Source organism: Haliaeetus leucocephalus, unplaced genomic scaffold (genome assembly GCF_000737465.1).
Source record: "Haliaeetus leucocephalus isolate CR32 unplaced genomic scaffold, Haliaeetus_leucocephalus-4.0 Scaffold195, whole genome shotgun sequence".
Lineage (NCBI taxonomy): Eukaryota > Metazoa > Chordata > Aves > Accipitriformes > Accipitridae > Haliaeetus > Haliaeetus leucocephalus.
In genome coordinates this window covers 3,728,658-3,754,625 of record NW_010972631.1, presented here as the reverse complement: position 1 = coordinate 3,754,625, position 25,968 = coordinate 3,728,658, and the positions used below count along the sequence as shown (strand labels likewise).

At 39.4% G+C, this 25,968-nt stretch overlaps 1 protein-coding gene across 1 annotated transcript in view; it reads right to left on the bottom strand.

Annotated features, from left to right (window-relative positions):
- Positions 1-25,968, bottom strand: part of UBE3D (ubiquitin protein ligase E3D) — an 87,222-nt gene that overhangs the window by 60,226 nt on the left and 1,028 nt on the right. The window contains exons 2-8 of the mRNA XM_010565816.1: positions 25,319-25,518; positions 23,685-23,775; positions 17,313-17,544; positions 11,424-11,493; positions 8,840-8,909; positions 7,880-7,988; positions 2,005-2,174 (exon numbers count right to left, since the gene is read on the bottom strand). Of these exons, the coding sequence (XP_010564118.1) occupies positions 2,005-2,174; positions 7,880-7,988; positions 8,840-8,909; positions 11,424-11,493; positions 17,313-17,544; positions 23,685-23,775; positions 25,319-25,518 (942 nt within the window). The remainder of the gene's footprint in view (positions 1-2,004; positions 2,175-7,879; positions 7,989-8,839; positions 8,910-11,423; positions 11,494-17,312; positions 17,545-23,684; positions 23,776-25,318; positions 25,519-25,968) is intronic.

The following is a 25,968-nucleotide window of genomic DNA, read 5'->3' as shown; positions in this document are numbered from 1 at the left end:
CTTTAAGATGTATTCTGGATCACTAAACTTCTAGATCAGAGAGGCTCTCCAATGCCAACTTCTGAAGCTACTAAATTAATAAAGGTAATTTTTTTCTCTTACATGAATCACATTAATAATGTAGTATGACCTTTTCTCTAAATATTAGAATTTTGCATTCTTTCCCTATGTCAGAGTTTATTTCAGCTATTCAGTATTGGATCTGTTTGAAAAATAAAAAGGATACACTTTGCAACATTCAGGATAAACACTGTGATGAATCACACATTCTTGTAAGGTGTATATTTCTGCTACAAAAATATTTAAATTCATATGCACATGTTTGCTTGTCTGTGTGAGACAACATTTTTGTTGTACTTTTATGAGGTCTTGGGCTATAAATTAGTTATGTACTGACTGAGTCTGGACGGAATGTCTTCTAAATTTTAAATACCTCCATACCTCTTTAATCTGTCATCTAGTTTCCAAAAGTTTAAAGGAAAAACAACAAAACCAAACCACTATTTAAGTGTGACCTATACAAAACCAATGTATTCTCTTCTATTACTGCAGAAATGAAGGGAGAAAATTGTGCTAAAATCATACTCCCTCACCTGCAAACATTGGAGCCATTGCTTAATCAATATTCTCTTATTTTTTGTCTCCAACAGATAAAGGCTTTAATATGTTAGGCAGTGTATTTTTTTCATAATGTAGACTTCAAAGCTTGCTGAAATCAAATGTTTCCTTTATGAGGGCTCCAGCAATCTTCAAAACATCCAAGAAACACATTTATATGGCATTGTACTCAATGACCTTCCTCGCCTCTTCTCTTTCCCCTTCTCTCAGGGCCCCGTTTCTTTTTGAAATAATGCCACTACCAGGCTGAAAGCAAGTCAAACATGGAGAGGCTAATTAGATAACTCAATGAACTTCTGAATCGTATCTAGAAAGGACTTTCCTTTTGAGGATATGCTATATGCTGAGAGTATGCTATATTGATACAGCATTATTCATATTATTCTGCTAGGCTACATGCACAAGTATCTTTTAACAGGGACACTGTTAGATGCATTGTCTGTCTATACAGAGATGATCATTACACTAATTTATTGTGACCCACCAGACAACACCTGTAGTACTGAAGATAACTTGGCTTAAACAGACAAATTCCAGTCCTGTGAACAGTTCTTTGTCTTGCAAAACAAAGCATACTTTCAAGGCAAAAAAAGGTAAAGACTGAAGCTGTAACAGGCAGGTATTATTTGCTAAACCAGTAACTACCCACCTCTACCCTCTTGGTTTCAGCTGTACCAAAGAGGTCCAAATTCTTTACTGTGGGAGTGCAGAGAGGGTTACTCCCATAAATAACTTGACAGATGAGATCAGATTTTCACACAAAACACAGAAATTGAAGGCAAAGAGGGATATCTGGCTAAACTTATGCATCATTCAGGAATCAGCCCATGCTCCTTATCTCCCTCAATTTTTCCTCCTCCCTGAATTAGATCACTTGGAGCTATGGCTGCAGAGCAGCATGTTCTGAGACCGTATGGACAGAACTCACTGGCCCTCCATCAGGTTCCTGGGACCACCATACTTCCAGCTTCTGCCAACAGAGCTGGAAAAATGACCAGGCTCTAAAAGTGCAGTGAGTTAACACAGGGAAAAAAATGCATAAACGTAAAAATACATTACTCTATTTGTATCATATACCTAAGTTATCTACATGTGCCCCTAGAAACAACATAACTCTTCGGTCTACATTTTAATATTATGGTGCAAAAATTTAGCAACCAGATTCTCTCTGGCTGTAACAGAAACCAAATACTATTCCTCTGGCATTCTGCTTAAAATAAAAAAAAAATAAAAAAAATTAAAAAAAAAATTTAATTGTATGCAGTTTCAAAGAAATACATCTCAGAGGTTAATGGACTGTCCAAAGAACCTCAAAGAAATATTGCTGCCCTGAAATGCAAAACATATCAAAGATCAGAACCTGAAATCAGAAAAGGCTATACTTACTCCTTATTCCTGCTTTTAATGCACGGCTGGTAAAGGACTTTGACAGCATTCCAGGTCCCCACTGGTCCAGAGTTAGGCATGAAAATATCTCCAAACAGTGTAAAAACACTGTGGGAGGAGGAACTTCCTAAACACTCCATCAGCAATGTGTCAGAATTTAAAAGCCATATCTATAAATGAAGAAATAATTTATTTTACTGTAGATTACATCAGTTTCAATTTGTTCCTTTACTCTGATCCTAAATCAGCTGATACTAAAGCCACATTCTTACAAAGTTTCTAACAAAGTGTTAACAGACAGAAATTGACATTTTATTATTCAACACAGTCTGCACAGCCTCTAGTGGAGAAAAACGGGTTAATGCAATAAACCGATGCCTGATTTATCACAGTCACTCTTAAGATCATTATTTCTGTGAAGCTGCCTCTTTTTGTGGCTGCAGTACATTCCCTTTGATAGTAACAAAAGAAACAGTCCCAAGTCATCTGTTTCAGTACCAAATGGATTATTTCTCTAATTTCATAGTTTTTTAGGAATTAGTTGAGCATATGGTGTTGAACAACTGAGGGCTAAAGACAGGGAACTGAAAGACTGCCCATGGGAAGTGCCAAAAATTAAGGATTTTTAGAAACAGTGTGATAGTTATGACTAGATGGAGCTAAGACATGAAAGGAAAAAGACAATAGTTAATGTGGTCTAAAAGGAAGGCTGGGATTTATAAACAGCTGTAACAGAACCTTACTTGGAAAATAAATCTTTATCGAATTTGATAATGGGACTGGCGTTCTTCAGAACTACTTGCTCACAGCAATTCATGGAATATTTACCAGGGAGAGTTTTAAGAAATCTGAACTTTTTGAATTACATTATGGATCTTATTTAATCTCCGTGTGATTGTGCATCAGTGTTCCAACTCGGATCCAGGGCTTTCCAGCTAAGCACTGTACAAAAAAGCCAGGCTTTGTCTTTATTCAGAGCCTGCAATAGTGAAGTGATCCAAGTTACCAATGGAAATCAATTTTTACAAGACCTGAGCCTGTATGAAATGTTGATATATGACATATTTATCATAGAAAAACAGGATTTATGTAGTGCTGCTCACTAGAGAGTAATCTTCTGCTTCTCATGACCTAATCAGCTTCAAGTAAAACAAGTTACATGATGTTAGGTAGCAGACATATGATATCCCCTGTGGAGAGAGAAAGCCACCGTTAACAGGACACATACTATATGCCATAATTGAATATGACAGTCACAATTTATCAGAGCCCAAGGCTCAGAACATTACAATGGAAGCTTCATAAAGGAAGAATGAGATATATTGATAAAGATGTCTTGGGAGGGGATGGGAGGAGGAGAATCACTTTAGCATATGCACATAAATGATGACAAGCAACAGCACTTGGCTTAGCAAGTGGCTGTTCATCAGTTTTGCTCTGGCAACTCACGGTACACATTCATAGCCTAAACTGCAAAATATACTTCATTAGCTAGGACCATTACACACAGAGCTTTAAGCCAAGTGTGGAAGAGGTGTTGGAGAAAATGGGGGAAAAAGAAAAGTGTCCTATACACACAGGCCACTGCCAACACGCCTAGCCTTAACTAAACAGAGTTCCTTCCTTTTGAAATTATTAACACTTGCCTGTGAAGGAGCCTCCTGTGATGCTTTTCAGAAGGGGAATATCCTTCAAACTAGTCTAGGGAATGGTGCAGCAATAGCTGTCTGCTCCTTTCAGAACCCTTCTGCAAGTTGCTTTAGAGAAAGCAACCAAACCATTTCATTTGCAACATGGTCCATCTGAAAAGTACCTCCTTCTACCACCATTGTTGATATGTGGCATCTGACAATAAAGTTCTACCACTTGTTCAGAGTATGTCTTTGTCTCAACAGCAGTGCAACAGATCTGTATTAATAATTTAGCACACAATACAGAAAAAGCAAATGAATCTTTATGGGCGGAAGGACATTTGCCCATGAGAAAATCAACTTCTGAACTACATTTGCTTCTTTAGGCAGTAAGTTCCTTCTTTTCCTCATGCATGAATTATTTTTTGATCCTGCTTTTGGTCTTAATGAATACTCACTCACCAAGACTTGGTGTATTGACTCAAAGCAGTTTATACATGCTATTTCCAGCTAACATAGCTTCAAATTTTGATCTGTGCTTTCAACTATGTTACTCACAATGTACAATCTTTCCTTCCTCTCTACCACTTTGTACTGCAAAGCCTGCACAACCGAATCCCTTTCATATTAACTCCAGTAAGAAAAGAACCTTTACAGAAAGATAAATATATAAAGTTTAGAATCCATTCATAGTGCAGATTGATGACCTTTTCTGAAATGACAGCATCAGGAGAAAGTGGTTTTTTGTTGGTGGTTTTTTTTGGTTTGTTTCATTTTGTTTTTTAAATCACCTTGTCAATAGGCTTCAAAGGTTTTCTTAGGAGAAAAGCTGCAACAAATCTCAGTTATACTTCACGGGACTTGATCCAAACAGCTGAAATACTACAATTTACATTCTGTGATCAGTTTCCTAAAATCTCAACCTGTGTCTTCAACATCAATTTGTGGACAATTAGGCATCAATTCAAATTGAACATGGCTAAAAAAAGCTGTTGTTCTTCCTTGCCAGTTCATTCTTAGTTACTGCAGACATTACCATTACTTTTGTCATCACATAGGTCAGTAATGCAAACATCTTTCATTACAGCTTCTTTGTCCTCACATTCAGACTGTTCAGATAAAGATGTGGTTTCCTCACACTTCACAAAGAATAAAGCTCTCTAAGAGAGCTGGGTAGTTAAGTCTCAACAAGGTACTCGTTATCTCACATCTTGATCACTGCAACGTTCCCCTCTCCAACCTTGACAAATGCAAACTTGTTCTGCTCATGGCCTCCAAGACATGGTCCAAGAATCAGTATCTGATTGACAGGTCTCTCCCATTTTGTTACATATTATTTTCTTGGGATATTTTCCCACTCCCTCTCCACTCACTCCTGAAACACAAGCTGCCTTACTTTCAAAGCACTTTACAGCTAATCCCACTCCAAAAAGCCAATCCCACTCATTCAGTACTGAAAGACTGGAGTTAGTATTCAAACACTCCAAACTCTACCACACACCCTTTGATTATCACAGTTGCATCTTTTGGGGTTTTATCAGGTTGATTCCATCCATGGGATGAATTCCCTCTATCTATCCACAAAGCTACTTATTCACCTCTTTCAAACCTATCCTTTTTTATAGTACACAAAAAAATGACATCTATTAAGATGCTGCTATGCTGACCAATGATGTACCATTGTCGTGGTTTAACCCCAGCCAGCAACTAAGCACCACGCAGCTGCTCACTCACTCCCCCCCCATCCAGTGGGATGGGGGAGAAAATCAGGAAAAGAAGTAAAACTCCTGGGTTGAGATAAGAACGGTTTAATAGAACAGAAAAGAAGAAACTAATAATGATAATGATAACACTAATAAAATGACAACAGTAGTAACAAAAGGATTGGAATGTACAAATGATGCGCAGGGCAATTGCTCACCACCCGCCGACTGACACCCAGCCAGTCCCCGAGCAGTGATTCCCTGTCCCCCCCTTCCCAGTTCCTAAACTAGATGGGACGTCACATGGTATGGAATAGACTGTTGGCCAGTTTGGGTCAGGTGCCCTGGCTGGGCCTGAGAAGCTGAAAAATCCTTGACTCTAGTCTAAACACTACTGAGCAACAACTGAAAACATCAGTGTTATCAATATTCTTCACATACTGAACTCAAAACACAGCACTGTACCAGCTACTACGAAGACAGTTAACTATATCCCAGCTGAAACCAGGACAACCATTTTGCTTGTGTTCTCCTGTCTCACTATCCATTTGCTGTCCTCATCTTATTCTTAGCTTGTAAATCATGAAACTTCAAGGTAGGGAACCCTTCAACAGTGGAGCAAAAAGCAGAGGCAAGTGATTCATCTTTTAGAGAATGTGAAGAGGGCAGAGATACAGTTAGGACAAATAAGGAAATCTGTATATGTCACTTTTTTTTTTCCTGAGACAAAGAGACTTTTATTTATTGTTATCCTTTAAAAAACCCAAACATAAGTAGTATATAGCTTTCAGGAACTTGGTTATCACCAACTGAAACAAGAGAAACTCATACTATGATATCCACAAATAACATAACTGGTAATGTTAAGTGATACATGCAGAGAAGATAAGGAAAATGAGTATACGTGGTATTTGTGGTTTAAAAAAAAAATTAAAAAGACTTGTGTGAGACCTTAATTATCACATACATAGCCTAAGCTGTGTGCATTCACGTACGTAAGCACAAATACTGTGAATAAGAATCTTTGGCTCATTGTCAAAACAAACAAGTGGGACAGCTGGTCCATGATGCATCAGTTATGAGACCACTTGTCTAACTTGGCTGTGTACTCACAGCCTCAGGCACCTACATTTTTTTACCGTTTAGCTGTTTGCAATCATTAATATAAACAGTGCTTACATTACACTTGTGTCCACAATGCCTCTGAGTCCTAAGACTTAACCCATGACTCCAGAACACCTGCTGGTGTCTATACAGTACCTAGAACCTCACCCTGGACATGAGTAAGGGCTTTCTGATGTTAAACACACACACAAAAAAATACTAATAACTCACTAATAAAAAGGAAGGGATGCCAGCACCTATGCTAATTCAGCCTGCTCCTCTAATTGATACATTGGCAAAAACACAACTCAGAGCTAAGAGTGATGGCAATCTGCTAAATGAGGTGATTCTTCTGTTAGAAAATAACCAGTTCGTTCTATATAAGCTACTAGACTTAAGCATCAGAATATTAGGTAACTTGGAAACACATAAGCTACAAGGAAAAAAAATCACAACCATTTTTAATGACTCAATTAGATTATACATAGTGACAATTATGGGTCTGCTCATGAGACCTTATTTTATGATCACAAAAGTATTTCTCAGTGGTTGCATAATGTTACCTTGGCACTAAAATTTATTTAAAAGCAACAGATATACACTTACCTTAGAATCTGGATGTTCGGAAATTACAGAACTTGGACAATGTACATATAAAACATTTAACTAGATTGCCTACATCAACAAAGTGCATCTATAAGTTTATCCAGGGCAGGAATCTACAGTCATGTATTTCTTTATCTTTCTGTCTATGAATTACTCATACAAAACTGCAAAATTACAAATTCTGTGCCTCTATTTAGTTCATGAATAAAAGAAAACATCCCTGGTTATACCAAGTGTCTAGTATTAAGATAATTCCAGACCCAAACTCCTATCCATCTTAAAAGTTTGAGGAATTTAGCTGTCACTACTTAAAAATCAAGCTTAACCAAGTTTAACAGCATTAGAACATTAAGTATAATAGGCAATTTTATTTTTGTTTGCACTTCACTTTGCAATGCAATGTACTGACTACATTAGTAGTCTCTGCTGACTTAAGACAGTATTTGTGAAAGATGCTATACAATTTTATGAACTTCTGGTGATTAAAGATAAGAAGCATTGGAGCAAGATGAGATATATTACAAAGTCAAAACTTAAGCTTTCCATATTTTCTGAATACAAACCAGTGTTATTTCTGTGCTGCTTGTGGTGCATATGTAGTACTTACATTACTATATTAATAGAGAAAATTTCTATATGTACACCTACTTAGATTAAAAAAATGGGGAAATTTCTTACTTGAACAGAACTCTTCAGAACTACTTCAAGAATTTGGACTTGTTCATTTTCTTTAAACATACAATCATGAACAGCATAAATAATACATTTTAGGAGCTGGAATTCATAGGTTAAACTTTCTCAGCAAGATAAAGATTAAAAAAAAAACCTTACCAGAATATAGATTTTTCCATTATCCCCTTTTACGGTGAATCTAAAGGTGGTTTTAGCAGAGGACAATTCCACAAGACACTGAGCAACCATGCTCTGTAGAAACTGAGACCTGTTGAAGAATTAACCACGTTATGTTTTTGTAACAACTACATGGGCTAAGTCATTCATATTGATGCAGTATATGAGTATCTCCATACTGTCAATTCCACTACACCTTACAATCACTTTTCATTGAGAGATGGGGCTTCTTTATCTTTCTCTCCCTCTCAGAGGACTTTCTATTTCCTGCAACAGGAATTTTTTAATAGATCAGCAGTCTAAATTGCTTCACATCTTTTATTTTGACCAACACCAAATGTCAAATGTTGAATAAAAGCTTTTCCCTATACATATATGAACACAAAGTTCAGAAAGATGCACATATTTCAAATACAATTCACAAAAACAAAGAACTGTGACTAATGCATAGTACATGATACAAGATCGCTAGATCAAGTTCTGTTTCATCTTAGTCTTAACTTTGAACTGAATTACTTGAAAATTCAAAAATCTCACTTCCAAATAAACATTTCAAGTGTTACTTAATTTAACTTTACATAACGTAACCTTCCATTTCCATAATTAGTCACCAGACATCATGCAAACATAGTTCAAAATAACTAAGTATTGTATTTTGGCTTATCACCTGAATAGTGAGACACTGCGACAAATTATACACAATCTCTCTCCTGTGTCACACACAAACACACACAAAGACAAGCGAACAAAATTGTACAAGTGAATTCAGATTACATTAACTTTACAATGCTTAATTCTGTGATGATTACATAAAATTTGATAATGCTTTGTTATTATATGTAATTATTCAAGAAACTAAAATATTAGTGCATTTCTAGCATCCTTTGTAAAACATAAACCTGAGCAAATTATCTGATTTTTTTTTTAATTTTTATTTGTTACCTTGGTGTTGGGCTGAAACTTCCCTCAGATGGTCGAATAATCACTTCGGTGACATAATATTTAATGGTATCTAAAATGGACAAAAACATTTTTCAAGTACAACAGAACAACCGACTTGTTAAGAGTAGACTGTGAGTCACCATATCACTATACTCATTAAACTTTTGTTCAGCACTCAATTAAGAGGTGCAGCAGATGGTCAAATTCTGCTTTGGGTTGTGGGAGGAAAAGCAACCAATAACAGAAAACATACACTAGCGGAAGAAAACTGCTCTGAGCTAATTACATGATCAGCAATTTGTCATTCACATTGATCCTTGTTTAACGCTGGGAACAATCAACTTGAAACAAAGCAAGCAAGAGCTCAAGCCAAACCTGAAAGATGAATTGAAAGAACTTTCCTAAAGCACTGAGATCAGCATAGCTTACATAAGTATTTTAGTACCCTCTGCTGCTCAGTAATGCTGCAGTGAATCACAAGAGACAGTTTTAATAACAGCACACACAGGGGAATAATTTTCTTCTTTGCTCAAAGAGCAGAATAGAACTTCTTTCCAAACATCGCACTAACTCAACACTAATACTGCATACATTCCGAGTTTCAATGTAACTGTTCCCCAAAACTATTCCACTAAGACAGCCTTTAACACTAAATGGAAGTGTTTGAGTACAGAATTTAATCCCCATCAATAAAGTCAGGTCAAAGATGATCATATTGAAACTCTGGGTGTATGCTACAAACACAGCCTAACCAGAGGGCCAGCAAAACAGGTTAAGTGTATAGAGTAATAAATTAATTGCACTAAGCCTTAGCATGTGAACAACAGTAAAGATTCATCAGTTCCATAAATTTTAAGGGTGGAAGGGATTGTCTCATCTGATCTCGGTCCACACACACCATTAAAACTGGATGAAAGCAAGCATTTCAGGAAGACAATCTGTTTTAAAGATTCCAAAGGCTTGGTAATCCCACCCCTTCTCCAGATAAGTACTACACTTTTAAAATTATCCTCACTGTTAGGAAATTATATTTTACCTCTAAGTTTAAATTTAGTCTGCTCCATGCTGTGCCTAGTCCTCAGAAACAGGAGGAAAAGAAGCCAGTTCAGTCATTCCAGCTCCCCAGCTGTTATCCTGAGTAAGGAATTGGTGCTACTGCTGCAAGGGCACTGGGAATTAAGATGTTTACTTGCACAAAGACAGAAGGTGGGATTTCCCAAGAAAAAAATCATATGAGTATATGGGGATAGAGTTGGGGGAAGGAATAGCTGACAGGGGAATTTCAAAGCCAAATCTGGCCTCCACAGCTACACTACTCTAATCCAGCCTTATCTTCAAGGCACTGCTATCTGCTCATGAGGAAGCAGCAAAGCATGACAGTCAAGTCTGTCTGCTCTCTAGTCTCTTTCACAGAGATGGCTCTGTCGAGACTTACACCATACATCTCTGGCTAGTTTTTTTGACTGTTCTTTGAACGCTACATAAATTTCCTACAGTACTGAAGAAACATGGTCAAAACAATGGACATGCTATCTAACTTCAGCCACATACAGAGCCCAGACCAAATCCCTGCACATCTACACAGTATTTGCCTTTTCCCAAACCAAGTGATCACATCAATTACTGGTTGCTACAACCATCTGAAGGCTTAGATTAAGGAATCCATTATTCATTATGATCTGTGAAGCTCTTTTCCAACCACTGCTTTCCTGAAGTCACAACCTGCTTTGTGGGCTTTCAAACACCTTAACTTAAATTTGGTTTTATTAAAGGCTGTACTGTTCAGATCCCTGTACAGGACGATCAGAACCTTCTGTAACAGAAGACCTTCTGTCTTGTGTCTCCTCATGACTTATTTCTTACCCAGGCTTTGCATTTTCTGAGAAGTTTTTATATTCTCCAGATCTCTGAACTAAGCCAGGCTCACACTGACTGATGCAGTGGAGTAGAGGGAGAATGAAAGAATGAACCCTGCTAGTAACAGTCTTATTCCTTCTCTCCAGTTAATAACTGCATTTTAAAAACCACCAGAGACTCATCTTTACACCACTTCAGGTAAACCCTGCTGATTCAATATAATGACAGCTTTTAAACCAATAATCTCATCATCTCATCATTGGATGATGATGAGAGATAACCGGTTTCTTTGACAAGGCTTCCTTTCCATGAAACCAGGCTGGCTGTTAGCAATCATGTCTTTAGCTTCTAGTTCTGTGTTGATCAAGTTCTGAATTAACCTTTCCGTTATTCTGTAGGACTGCCGGCAAAATAAACAACCTGTAATTTCTCAGGTCTCCTTTTTTACTGGGATTCCTAGTAAACTGGAATCATGCACTGAATCTTCCAAAGCTTTGGAATTAGCCAAATATGCCACAGAAACAAGGATGGAGAAAATCTTTTTCCTAAGTCACTTTCAAGGTCTAACAGTGGAAGCAATAACCTCATCTGTTCCAGAAGGCAATGAGACAAACACACAGGAATCAGCCCTGCACCTTAGTGATAAAGTGCTTTCCTCCAGTGTTTTTAACCTCCAGTGCTCAATGGCTGATGCAGTGAAGTCTAGTTTGGTTTGTACATCCCATACCTGATGATACTGTTTCTCCCAGCATTGTCTTGCAGCGCTTACAAATTACTCTGGTGTTTTCCTTTGATTTCTGTAGGACAAAGAAATGTCATTTAAATGTCACTCAGTTATTCTGAAAAAGGAATGTATAATTTTAACATACTCTCCAGAGTAGATAGTGAACTTTGTACTTGTTTCTGTTCTCTTTACATTTACATACATACAGATTCACATTCACTATTTCAGCTTTCTACACTTCCACTTGCTTGCAAATTTCATACTAGTTTTAGAATCTGGCAATATATACTGACCACACAGCACAACCTGTAATAGCTAACAGGAGATTCTCGTAATATTGAGTGACTGGATGATAAAATGACAAGGTAAATTCGATTTTGATAAGGGCAAAATAATGCACATGAAAAGAAGTATTCCAAAATATATACATAAAATATTATGCTGCAGTGTGACTACCATCACTCAGTAAAATGTTCTAGCTGCTGTGGACAGTTTTATAGGAATACCAGTTCAATGTTCAGCAGAGACCAGAAAATGTCCACAGAGTATTTTGAATTACTAGGAAACAGCTGAAGAACACAACATAGCACAACATTCCAGAAAGGTGCGGTGGATTCTGTTCTTGAACAACCCCTCTCCCTCAATTCAAGCCAAAATGGAAAAGGTACTGACAAAGAATAATTGTGAGAGGTGCAGAACAGTTTCCATATGTGGCAAGAAAACACATGTAATGGAAGAGAGCATGAAAAGACAGAAAATGGGTATCACTGAGATCTAGAAAATCACAAATGCTTAGGAAAAGCTGAAGAGGAAAAAAACATTTACTCTCATAGCTCATGCTATGAAAATATAACCTGGTTTGTATCAAAGAAAAGGAAGGTATTTGTCACACAATGCATAATATAGTTTGGTACTTAGTATAGGAAAGTATTTTTCATATTAAAAGTATACCTAAGTTCAAAAAGTCTTCAGAAATTCAGGGGAAGCAATGTTCATCAAGGGCATATTAAAAACAAAAAATGTGGACAACATCATCTAGTTCAAGAAGTCTCTACACTGGCCAAAACATCACTCAATACTTGCCTTACTCTTATGCATCCATTACTGCCCATTGAAAAAGATCTCATTTCTGGATGAACCTATGATCTGCCCTAGTAACACTCCTGCTAATTCCAGTGTTAATATTTAAATTCAGTATCAGTATAAAGATACAAGTAAGCACAACTCCTACTTTATTCCAAAGTCTAAACTCCGTAACTGGTTCTGTGTGGGCTTATTAACCTGGGTGTAGCACAGCATAGCTCTGGTCTGGAAGCAGTATGTATATAGAACCACAATGACACTCCCGAGTTAATAAACCCTTCTGGAGCTGGAAATCCTAAGAACATAATGAGAAGACACCTAAATTGGATTTTTACAAGTGGTCTTTGTATAATCACCTTTATAATTATTCACACAGTATACTGTGCATAAAAATACCCACGTGTAATTAAACAGCTATGGTTTTATTGGCTTGGTTTGTAAGTCCAAACAAGTGACTATTAACTTGAGAAATCATATTGCAGCACATGCCTACAAAAATAATATCTAAATTTAGCATAAATTAAACTAGTTGAGGGGAAAAAACTCCAAATTTATCGTTTTCCGTAACCTTTGTAACAGATGGCAACAATTTCCATGGATTCCAACTAGAGTGAACACACATGCACTCTTCAGGGAGCCTATTTTTTCTTCACCACCACTATCATACTCCTTAGTGTACAAATTTTAAAATGTATGATGATGATGTGTTGGACTGATGTCCAGAACAAAAAGTGGTGCTCTGTAGCCTATCACATCACAAAATTATTAGAAAAAAAACCAAACAAAAAAACCATCAGCATGAAGTAAATCCAATGGCCCTAGCTATGTCAGGTACACTTTTCATCTTACACAGATAAGTTCTGATGTATGTCCATTACAGTTGTCTTCAGATGCAGATTTCCAAGCACAATTATCCTAATCAAAAATTGAATAATGCTTTGTTAATTGATTTATTCTAATTCAGGTACCTTGAAGGACATGTGGTTAGACCGGTGATGAAAGAGATTATAGACAAGTCAAACAGACACGCTGGGCCAATTTCTTCAGTTACTCTGTGGAAAAGTGTACTTCCTGCTTCAATGATAGAGAAAGGGTAAAAAAGGGAGACAGAGGAGTTGTACACAGTAGTCTGGATCATTAAGTAGGTTGTGCTTGGCCTAACAATCTGCACTAAAATATAGCCAAATGCCAGGTCATATATTCAGGAACAACAAAGCTAGTGAAGATAAAATAAAGGAATACATAGTGGAAGACAGAAAAAAATCAAAAGAATTTAGATGATGGTAGCTAACCAAACCAGAGTTACTAATGAGATGCCGCAAAAGAAAGGGCAAATATGATCTCTGAATGCATGAACAACTGAACAGTTGATACAGATAAACAGAAAAATATAACATCTTCAGAATTATAGTGAGATGATTACTGCAAAAATGGATCTATAAAGTATGTTAAAAATTTGGAAAATGGTTTGGAAAACTGCTACAAAAATAATTTCTAAAAAATAAATACACCTTAGAGATAAAAAGAGATACAGAGTTGCAATTCTTAGTATGCTTAATTTAATAAGAAGCCAGCAAAGAGTCAGGATGATTAACCACTGAAACAGCTTACCAAGCAATGTGATAAAGCTTCCATCATTTGAAGTATTAAATCAATACTGGATGTCTTTCTCAAAGCTATACCTCAGACAGAACTGATGGATTTGATGCTGGAAATACCTAATAGAGCTCTCTGATCTGTACCACACAAATAATAAAATGAACAGAAAGGACCACTCTAGCTCCACAAAAAACAGGAAGTGTCCCACGTGGCACCTGAACTTATGATCACAAAGTCCTGCTTGTTCCTCACAAACCAGGAGTTTGTGTCCCCGGGAGAGCCTGACAGCCTCTGTTAAAGCTTCAGAGAGCTGACTATGTTGGAAGTACAGCCCCCTTGTTATGGAGCTCAGAAAAAACATCTGGTTCATATATACGCAGTTATCCCCTTTCCCAATTCCTACCTTGCTACTCCTCTCAAACATACACAGTAAAATTACTTGCTTAACATGAAGAGCAAGGATAAGTAGACAGGGTTTTGTGAAAACCAGCATTTGAGGTTGGTACAAGTATTGCACAGTACAAATATATAATATACAGTCCTTCCTTGAAAGCTACAACTTGAATGTTTTTTTCTGACTACAGTTACAGGTGCTAGCTGAGAACTGTGCAGTACAGGACCTAAAAAACACCAGTAACTCGTTGTATCATGCTTCAACAGAAAAAGTGATAGTTTTAGCTAGACTAATTAAATCAATATATCTATTTGACAACTTGCAGCTGCTGGCAATCTGCAAATGGATGTGGATCACCAGCCTAGTATTTTCTGTTTCTGTTCCTAAGGATCCCTGATATGGTGTCAGGGAAAATATTTTCCCCAAGAGATACTATTAGGATGCTGCAAGACCATGTGACATTTAAAAACTATGTTACACTGGAAGACTAATAGATGTGCAAAATACGTTTGCAACGGACGGATGCTGTCGTGGTCCCACTGGAGGCTAGGAAAGATTGTTTAAGCATCTCTGGTACATTCCTACTACTATTTTCGTCAGAGGAAAACACTTTCCAAAGAACTACAATGCAATTAAAAAAGAACTTTCATACTGGGGCAGACTGCAACAACATTCTCTGAAACGAGAACATTTATGCCAATAGCAATCTATCTTGCCTGTAACCTTCTATTACTCATGGAAGAATTTCTGTTTCAGTATGAGGGTTTTTTTCCTTATTAGTCCAGTTTCTGATGGATCTTACAGTTTTGCTCATTTGCTTGGCAACCGAGTGATGCTGGAAATAAGCAAACACAGAAATGAGACTTCATTGCAAGTGTGAAAGACGTAGAAAGAGGGATTTGACACAAACAAGGAAAGAATTCTCAACTTCAGTGCAAGTTTAAGGAAGCAAACATGAAAATTCATCATACTAAACTACTATTGTATGCCTCTGACAGAAAACAGCCTCCTCCCTCATTCAAAAGTTCTGCTGTTATCCTGGTTTGACCCACATCTCAGTAACATCTTTGTCCCACATCCTTTTATTGTGTTTCTGCCTCAAAACCAACCCTTTTCTGGCAAACATTCTCTTTGATTGAAGAAGTGTGTTGGGCACACTGCTCCCCTGTCTTTGGGCTGCAATGTGAACTCCATGCACCCTGCATCTTCCCGTCTTTGTTCTCATTGTTCTCTTTTGAGACTACTGAAATGCGAGATAATTCATTTCGGGGACTTCTGACAGAAAGCATTGTCCTCTTGGAAATCTGGAATCTTCTGCTCAGCTTCCTTCTTAAGGATACTTAGAAGAAATAACTCCAATTGCCACAGAGTTAATCCAAATTAATCTGCTTCTCCCATGCTGATATCCTTTCAGGGTACCACTTCTAATTTTCCCCTCCCCATATTCTGCTTTTCAAAGAACAATGGAACAAGTAACCAAAGGGACCACAGCTGCAAGACTTGCAGATATCGACCGTAGGACAGAACTGTTCCCCAAGCAGATGGCTTACTTGGATGTACTGCACCAGCCACCATTTAACTGCGAGAATCTCAGTGATTTAACTGGGGATAATACAAATCCCTAATGATGATAAGCAGCAGCAGACAGGAATCAGGATCTCTGGAGTTACTTCTCAACAGATTAGAAGTTTCATGTTGGGAATCTGTAGGTAGCAGGTCATCAGCTGTTAAAGACACAAGTTGCCAAGGCAGCAATGGTTCCCATAATTGTAGAAGGATTTCAGTAATTAGGTTTAATGCATGGTATTGGAAGAAAAGATGGTATCTGCAGGCCAAACCTTTGTCAGCACAAAAACAGGCAAGCAGTAGACTAACAGAAAAGGCTTTATGGAAATGTAGGCTTTGGTGAACTAAGTTCCTGGTTGTTCTTCTCGTAGAATAAAAGATTATTGCTTGAACTTTTATGTATGTGCTAGATTTCCAAGATGAATAAAGCACTGAATCTTCTTTCTTCATGGGTTTTACCTGACCATTGAAATATCAGTGTCCCTACAAATGTTTTTTTCATGGCAACAACAAATTTGGATGTTTCTAAGCCAAATGATAGCCTTCTTCCTAGAGACCCAGCTGATGGATATATCCCCTCCTGGAAGACCTCAGAAACATCAACGTGAAGAGTTATCACTTGCGGTGGCAAGTCCCTTTCACTAGACAGAGCAGTCAAACAAACTCAATGTCCTTACTATATTCTAAGAGTGTAAGACAGCCACATCTGAACCCAAAACACATGCCAATTTTTCCAAGTCTTTCTACAGCTAAAAGAAAAAGAAAAAAAAAATAAAAATCACACCTTCCTTTGATCAAATTCATCGTTATGCATCTGGTCACAGTTTGAGAAGAAAAAGCATTGTTATTCGTTTCCTCCTCACTCTTCGCTCCACTACCCTTTGACAAACACCTAACCCATTACAGTCATTATCTTACTGAATATTGATGTCCTTCACTCAGGATATTTTGGGGAGGAAATATTTTGGTTTAGAACACATAATTAAATAGTTTCTAATTCAATTTATAGGAAGAAGTTCTTCTTGCATATCTAGGTCAATATCAAAGACATGGTGCATGCTTTAGAAAATGTAAATCATAGCTTAGAGTATTTTCTGGCTTCTGTGCAACTGAATATCAACAACTCCCTATGACCTTCAAAACAGCTCTGTAATACATACAAGTTAAATAAACCAGTGACAAAAAAGTGTTTTACAACAAAAAAAGTCCAAATACATTCACTTAAGAATTATTCAAACAAAATACTTTACCAAGTTGGAGCCATTCTGAGAAGTATGGTGACCAGTCTCTGAGCAGCACATGGGAGATTCAAGCACATGTGATTCATTTCCTGAATTCAACAGAAAAAAAGTGTCTCCAAGAAAACAGTCACAATGTTGAGGGTGCAAAGTGCTTCTGGCAAAGGGGTTAGGGTGACAACACCACTCTTCAACTAAAGCACTCCAGTTTTCACTTGGTAGAGGAAGAACTCTGAGAAATTTCCTAAGAGGGTAGAAGAAAAAAATATTTCAATATATTATATTCTTTTCTAAGACACTGAAAGAGAGCTTATACTCCTTACAAAGAGGGGGGAAGTATGGCATTTTCTCAAAAGTAAGTGCTTGACTTTCTCAAAGAAAGGCACTTTCTTTGGATGAATTCTGAGAAAGCAATAGCTGAGTGTTTCCTGCCAAGTTTGTGATGAAGCATTTCCCAAGGGTGAATCTCCAATGATTACAAGGCAGAACTTGGCATAATCCTCTCTTGCAATGAATCACATGGCAAAAATAAAACAGTTCTATCCAGTCATGAAAAACGTAACAATGGGCATTTTGCAATTATATTTATTATTACTTCTTGTAAAGTTCCCTTGAACCAAATGTTGATATAAAACCCACAGAAACAGACTGCTGCCACAACAAGGGAGAGCATGTCCTTTGAGCCCCTCAAAGTCAGATACAAGGCTTTGAAAAAGCTAAATCCTGACAAAAATACCACAGTATTTCTTCATGTAAAAAAAAAAAAGGATAATGCAATCTTAATTTAGGTTCAGATTTAACTTTCAGAAGTCACATACAAAAAAACCCGCAAATCCCTTTCTCCTGGGCAGCTGTATGGACCAAGGAGGCTGCTCTAGGCAATACCAGACTCTGCTTTCATTGTCAGTGTTGGTTTTAACTTCCTTTCTTTGGTTACACACAGTGCCAGAGGATTTTATAAGCCAAGGTTTGGATTCACTGCTTTAAGTTGTAAGATATACTCTTAAAGCTAGAATATATACATGTAGCTGTAGAAATACCAGCTTGGTCATTGTGGGTGAGTGGTCAATACTTTCCTGCCTACAGTTCCTATAGCCATTCTGTGGTGCCACCACATGTGGTTTTATCAAAAATGTAGAAGTATTGGTGGATACTGTCCACATATTTACACTTTCTTTAATCTGTGTTTTCTAGAAAACTATTGCACTGGCAAGAAATTCAGCCCCTTTACCAAAACAGCAGGCAATGGCTTTAACAGTGTGTACCTCTGCAAGAGTTTTCTAGATGTACTGTTTGTCACAGAGCCACGCTTTCTGCTCTTTGCCTAGTTCCCTTGAATGCTTTCCTTTCATTCCCTTATTTCTTCTGCTGTTGCCTGAAACCTTTACATAGAGTTTCTTGATTCTACTCCTTACTTGCAAATACAACTTTGATTACGGTGCTACTTTGCAAATAAACACACAGCTGCTAAGCCAACAGTTAGACACCCTGCCTTTCTAGCAATTCACAGACTATTCTTTTCTGAAGATGCCAGTTCTTCCCATTGTAGTTTCTTGTGCCTTTTGAACTGTTGGGTGGGTGAAAGTAAAATCTTTTATAAAAACTTCCTTCTGTCTAGATCGACAATACATTTTAAACTGTGCTTGCCCCACCTGCAGATGAAAGTTGGAATAACTCGTCCTCTGACCCAGCTTTACCATAACTAAGAATACCGCTCCCCACTACCCATCACTATCTTCACTCTCTGTGGTCTTAAATATTGCCCAAGATACAACCACAGTTCTGCCATGGGGGGACTTTAATTCTGGTGTTGGCCTAATGACTGATTATTCATCAGCCTTGTACAATTAGTTCCAATGCCTGGACTCACACTGAAAAAAAGAAGTCTTCATTCCAATGTATTGCTCTTTACAGCAACAAAAAGCTGGTATTGCTCAGCAATGCTTTTTCAAGTGTTACATACAGGTGGAAAAAAAGACAGAGATTACCCTAAACTGCAGATTAATGCTGTCCAGTTTCACTACATTACCCTTTCTTTACACTCACAGTCTGGAGCAAAAGCAGTTGCTCAACCTGTAGGAATTTCCTAAACAGACTCCTTCTAACTTTGAGCTATACAGAAAATATAGCATTTCCACTATATTTTAGGCTTTTGCCATTCATAGGTGGTAAGCCATATTCTCGATCACTAGAACTGGAAAAATGTAACACTAATAAAAATGTAGCTTTCCAGAAAAACAAACAAACAAAAAAGAAACTTAAAGGGGTACTGACTAACTTGAGGCTGCTAAATACAGTGATAAAACCTAGCTAACAGGGGGACTTATCTCCCCAAACTTACTCCTAATAACAACTGAGTTTCTACTTTTCAGATAGACACCTAGGCTGCCTTCACAGTCACAGAGCGACAAACGACTTTTAGGCTGGGACCTTTAAGAGAAACTTTCTCCTTCTGGAGATAGTTCTCTGTCTCCAAACAGAGGAAGCCTACGTAATTAACTTAATTTTAAAAAGACAGAAGTTAGGCACTAGTCTAAAAGAGTCCTGCCATAAGGATGTAATTCTTAGGTGAGCTTCCATGCTAAGGTATTTGACCATAGAGATCCTTATAAGACTGGACTAAGAAAAATAATCTCCAACATCATTATTAACTAATATCCAAGAACAAGGTAATATCATCCTAGGTATTAAAAGTTCTGAAAATTAGAAGTAAAATGGACGTTAGACTTTTAAACATATAACCCTTCTGTTCCATCAGAGAAAAAGAGAAGGAAAAAAGATCCAACTGAATTTCTTTAACAGCAGACTTCCTTATTTACTTACTAAAAAAATTTTGGACAGCCCAGCTTGACAGTTATTTGTCATGCTTAAAGCTATTTATGTAGGAAATGTGTAATTAGAAGATTTCCCCTGCCATTGGTTTTTCAACAGAATACTTTCGCAGTACAAGTTCTTAATGTTTGGACTAAGGAAAAGGTTTATTGCTTAATAGTCAATTTATGAAATTTATTTTTCACGACATTCAGCCTTGTATTGGGTTTGCATGGCAAGGTTTTGGTAGCGGGGGCAGGGGGGGGGCTACAGGGGTGGCTTCTGTGAGAAGCTGCTAGAACCTTCCCCCACGTCCGACAGAGCCAATGCCAGCCGGTTCCAAGACAGACCCATCGCTGGCCAAGGCCGAGCCCATCAGTGACGGTGGTAGTGCCTCTAGGAGAACAGATTTAAGAAGGGGAGAAAGTTGCTGTTGAACAGAAACTGCAGCCAGAGAAAGGAGTGAGAAGATGTGAGAGAACCAGCCCTGCAGACCCCCAGGTCAGTGCAGAAGGAGGGCAGGAGGTGCTCCAGGCGCCGGAGCAGAGATTCCCCTGCAGCCCGTGGTGATGAAGACCATGGTGAGGCAGGCTGTCCCCCTGCTGCAGCCCAGGGAGGTCCACGGGGGAGTAGATCTCCACCTGCAGCCTGGGGAGAGAGGACCCCATGCCGGAGCAGGGGGATGCCCAAAGGAGGCTGTGACCCCGTGGGAAGCCCGCGCTGGAGCTGGCTCCTGGCAGGACCTGTGGCCCCGTGGAGAGAGGAGCCCACGCTGGAGCAGGTTTTCTGGCAGGACTTGTGACCCCGCGGGGGACCTACGCTGGAGCAGTCTGTGCCTGAAGGACTGCAGCCCAGGGAAGGGACCCACGCTGGAGAAGTTCGTGGAGGACTGTCTCCCTCCATGGGGGGAGGGACCCCACGCTAGAGCAGGGGAAGAGTGAGGAGTCCTCCCCTTGAGGAGGAAGAAGTGGTAGGGACAAGGTGTGATGAACTGACTGCAACCCCCATTCCCTGTCCCCCTGCGCCACTGGGGGGGAGGAGGTAGCGAAATTTGGGAGTAAACTTAAGCCCAGGAAGAAGGGAGGAGTGGGGCGAAGGTGTTTTAAGATTTGGGTTTATTTCTTGTTACCCTACTCTGATTTGATTGGTAATAAATTCAACCATTTCCCCAAGTCAGGTCTGTTTTGCCCGTGACGGTAATTGGTTGCGTGATCTCTCCCTGCCCTTATCTCAACCCACAAGCCTTTTGTTATATTTTCTCTCCCCTCACCAGCTGAGGAGGGGGAGTGATAAAGTGGCTTGGGTGGGCACCAGGTGTCCAGCCAGGGTCAACCCACTACAAACCTTTAAGAGCTTCTTCATGACAGGAATAAAGCCTGAAAGAATTATTTTATATATAAGCTACACTTAGCCTAACTGGAAGGAGAGAAAAAAAAAAAAGAAAGTATCCCAAATTCTTTGCAGCTTTTAAATCATGGAAGAGAAAAAAAAAAAAATCTAATCACTTCCTCTAATGCGGGTAATGTGAGGGTAATGGAGAAGAATCAGAGAGTATAACCCTAACCTCTGAAGAGCTACCAGAGTCATGGAAGGAAACAGATTAAGACAGGGCATTTCAGAAAACGTAGAGTCCATTTTCTTGCATGAAGGAAGGATCACTGACATTTAAACCATTCCTAACATACTTCTCTGATCTAGTCTTTAAAATGATGGCTTCCTGTGCAGTCTCTAACAGTAAAAAATAAGCTTTAGAATGGTTTGGATTTGTTTTTTTCATTTTAACCTAAATTCCTCTTGCTTCAGCTGAAGACTACTGCCACCTTCTTTGCAGCAACTTCTCACATATTAGAAAAGTCTTATGTCTTCCCCACAGCCTTATCTAAACTAAATCCCTTTTATTTCAATTTCTTCTCAAAGCTATCATTTTCTAGATCTCAGTTTTTTCTTATTACAGACCCTTTCCTAGTAATTCACCCTTTAATAATTTCCCTCTCCACAGTTCTGCAAGTTCCCTTCAACCCCACTGCCTGTGCTGCCACTGTCATACAGACTCTCCCTGGAGAAATCAACACACAAATTCTGTAGCTAAAAGTACTGACTACACTACTGTCTTCCTTTTGGAAGTGCTGGAACAGAAGGTGTGGATAAACTGGCAGTTCCACTCTACTACCCTTGTCTTAATCAATGTTTTTTTAGTGATAACATTCAAGGGGCTCAGAGGTTCCCTGCAAGAAGAAATGCCAAGCAAAGAGCCATGAACACGCCTTCTTTTTCTTTTCTCAAAAATTCTGACTGCGTCACATTATAGGATGCAGAACCAAAAGATGTAAACCCTATGCACATGAATTTGATGTGCTGAAATTCAGGAAAGCACCCTCTCAGAGACGAAAATATAAAAAAGTGCAATATCTTTTGAAAGCAGATGTTACTGACTAGAAATTAGAAGTTTCACAACTCTACAAATGTATCAAAATAACAGCTATTACTAGACTTTCTGATGAGACGTTTCAGAAGAGAAAGCCAGGAAATCCTCATTCAGCTACATTCAAGCCAGCAGTAAATCCATACGTATGACAAGAAAGTAACCGGAGTTTACAGAATATACCACATTTGTATCACCATTTTGAGTATTAGGAGTGACGCAGATCGTAAAATGCTGCATGTGCATCTCTAACAATTCTTATATCTCCAGCTGAACCTGTCAAAGTTGTTCATCAGAAGAGCCAGAAAATGCAGCAGCTTTTTATTAAAATTCTTATTCACTCTGCAGACTTTGTAAGGAACAGAGATAAGGCCAAGTCACACAGCTAAGAAACAGCTCCTCTGTTTCCCAAATTCAGCATCCCTGAACTATGTGGAGGTTGGCTTTGCTTAATAGATAGAAGGGAGCTGTGGTCAACATCGCCATTCTGAGCAGCCACTCTGCAACTACAGCACGATGACTGAAGGGAATTTAAAGAGACTGAGCAGAACTGAAGAGGATCCCTGAAGTGCAGAGGAAGAAAGAAGCGTAAGCTCAAATTTTCAGTTTTATTCCCTTCAACACAGCAAAGATGTCAGCTACTAATAGACTGAGTATTTTTTAAATCAGTGAAAACTATGAACATTTGCAATATTTCCAGGCCAAAATGTTACAGCTTTTTGTTTGTACAGCAAATCCAGAAGCTATTATGATGAGTGCAAAGAGATTCTGTATGAACAAAAAGCACAGATCTCAAAGCAGAAATTTTACACATAGGGAAGTCCAGCTACAAAAGAAAATGTCTCACTCAAAGCATAGCAGACAGGCAGGAAAAGAATCGAGATTTCCCAGTTTCCCAGGCAATGCACCAAACTCCCTTTGTAAGGTACTTCTACTTTACAGCCAGAATGAAATCAAGAAGTAAATGAATAAACAGTGAAAAACTGTTTCAGGTAATTTTGCTTTTAGTCATCTGCAGTGCTTCAAAAGTGTTCTCATCTATCAATTTCAAAATAAATACCTTTTAGCTGTCTCTCTAAGTACACAAAATAACATGAATAAGAATCACTATGGCATTTATTGATATAAACACAAGACACTGCAGTACTCACCGGTCTTTTACTATGATGTCACCACAGGATTGACAGTAAAACACGTAATTCTTCTGGGGTTTCAGGCTTTCCCTCAAAGTAAAAACCAAGTCTATAGATAGAAGACAACATATTGATCTTCAGAACTGTGTAACACTTTCAGTCACGTGTACAGAAATATCCTGCCAAACACCTCAAACCAAAAAAAGGTAAGAATCTAACAAACTAGTTTTAAATTTTCAGGCAGGTAAGATACCAGGCACTGTGGTTCCATTTGAGGAATAGATAGTGAGCAATACCCTCTGCAGGCCGGCAAAGCAAAAATGGTCTCACAAAAGCCAGCTCAGACAACTTTTCCAAATTAAAAAAGGAGCTATAAAAGCCTCCAGGTATTATCAAATAACATTAGGTAGAAGAAAAGTAAAACTGTAAGCCTAGCTCTATGTATGAATATGTTCTGCATTGCCCACTTTCTCAAACTTAAGAATCAAAGTATATTCTCAGCATCGGCATTCAGTATTTAAGATTTAGGTTGCGACCACAAATGAAAAGTACTTTAAAAGGTTCCAGAATTTCATATAAGAGACAACTAGTTTTGCATACTAACATAAAACATTTAAGGCTAACTAAAGTTAATATATACGTCAATTACCATCTGGTTCACATACTCATTTTTCAAAGGTACGACTTTCAAAGGTAAATTTTAAAACTTCACCTTTGATCTTTTGAAGCGTGCCTCATTAATAAGACACACTAAATAATTTTTGTATAATTGAATTGTCAGAGCACATGCATAATTACGGATTAACGTACAGAAGCAACCTCAGTGTACCATAAAATCCACAGAGTATTCCAGTGTGTTTCTGGTGCTGAGACCATTATTGTACATCACATAGTTTATCGGTCATTTCTACTTTAAAACCACACAATGACAATTTTGTGTTATTTAATATATTTTTCTGTGTCACATCCTATTAAATGAGTCTAAACATATTGAGCTTGGGTGCTAGAATGAAAGAAGGCACCAGCTATACCACCATGCTTCCTATTTATGCAGTCACATCCTAGACCTGAATTAGCATCACGGAAATAAAGCAGATAACTTTGCAGATGTTACCCGCAACATTAACCTCTGCAAACTGAGGCTGTGAGAACAAGCCCCAACACAGAATCACAATCCTTTTAAGTGGTCGGTGACAGCCTTAGCGCGACAGCCCGGCACGAAACAGGAGGGAAAGCAAACAGTTCTGAAGTAACACGGGAAAGCACGGGGTAGGAACCGAGAGCAGTTCTCAAACTCCTGCACTGGCTCAGCAACCGCGTTTCCCTTTCATTACCCCACTTTTCGCACTTTAAAGCTGACAATTTCATTAAATGCTATCATTTCCTGTTCAAATCTTCGATTCAGAGCTAAAGTGAGCCCGTTAGCGACAGCACACGCACAACGCAAACCACGAAAACTCCAGTTACTTTGGAGTTTTCTTCGTGCGTGTGCTGCCGAATCGACACTTTAAATCCTCTGTCTGCACGCCAGTTAAACCAGTAAGGTCTGAGGCCACCCTAAGCGAAGCTCCCTTTATTTTTTTTAAGTAACGGGCCAACCTGCCCCCCTCCCGCCCAGCGCTGAGGCGGCGCCGGCCCCGCCCCACCCTTACCGGCGCTCGGCGGCGGGCGGCGCAGGCGCATGCGCAGGTGCAGGCCGTCGCCGGGGAGGCGGCGCAGGCCGCGGCAGGAGGACGGGGCCAGGCTGACCCCTGCCGGCAGGGCCGCCGCTCGGCAGCTGCCGCCGCCTCTCGTTTCCACACGGTCGGCGGCCACCCACACGTCCAGCGGCGAGCTCGGCGGGTCCGCCTCGCTGGGGAGGCAAAGGGAGAACAGGTTTACCTCAGAACGGAGGTGTTGCGACCAGCTGGCTGAAAACGGGCGGGAAGGGGCTCGGCGCCGAGGCACCGGAGCCCGGCTGGCGGCTCGGGCAACGCAAAAGCCCGGCCTCGGGGGGTGGGGAGACGCTCCCCCGCGGCCCGAGTCGCGCCCCGGGACCCACGCGGTTAAACCGGGGTCCCCCGCGGGGGTGAGGAGCGATCGAGAGAAATAAACCACCGTTCTCAGGAAGCATTTATTTGCACGGTAACTCAGGCTTGTCCGACTCGCCCAAGAAGGGAAGGGGGGGGGGGATCGCTGGGACACAAACCCGTCCTGTCCCCCCCTCGCCGTTTAAGGCTAAGGACGCGGAAAGCCAGACCCGCCGCCCCAGCGCCGCGCCCTGCGCCTCCCGAGCGGCGGAAGGCAGGCAGCGCCCCCGCAC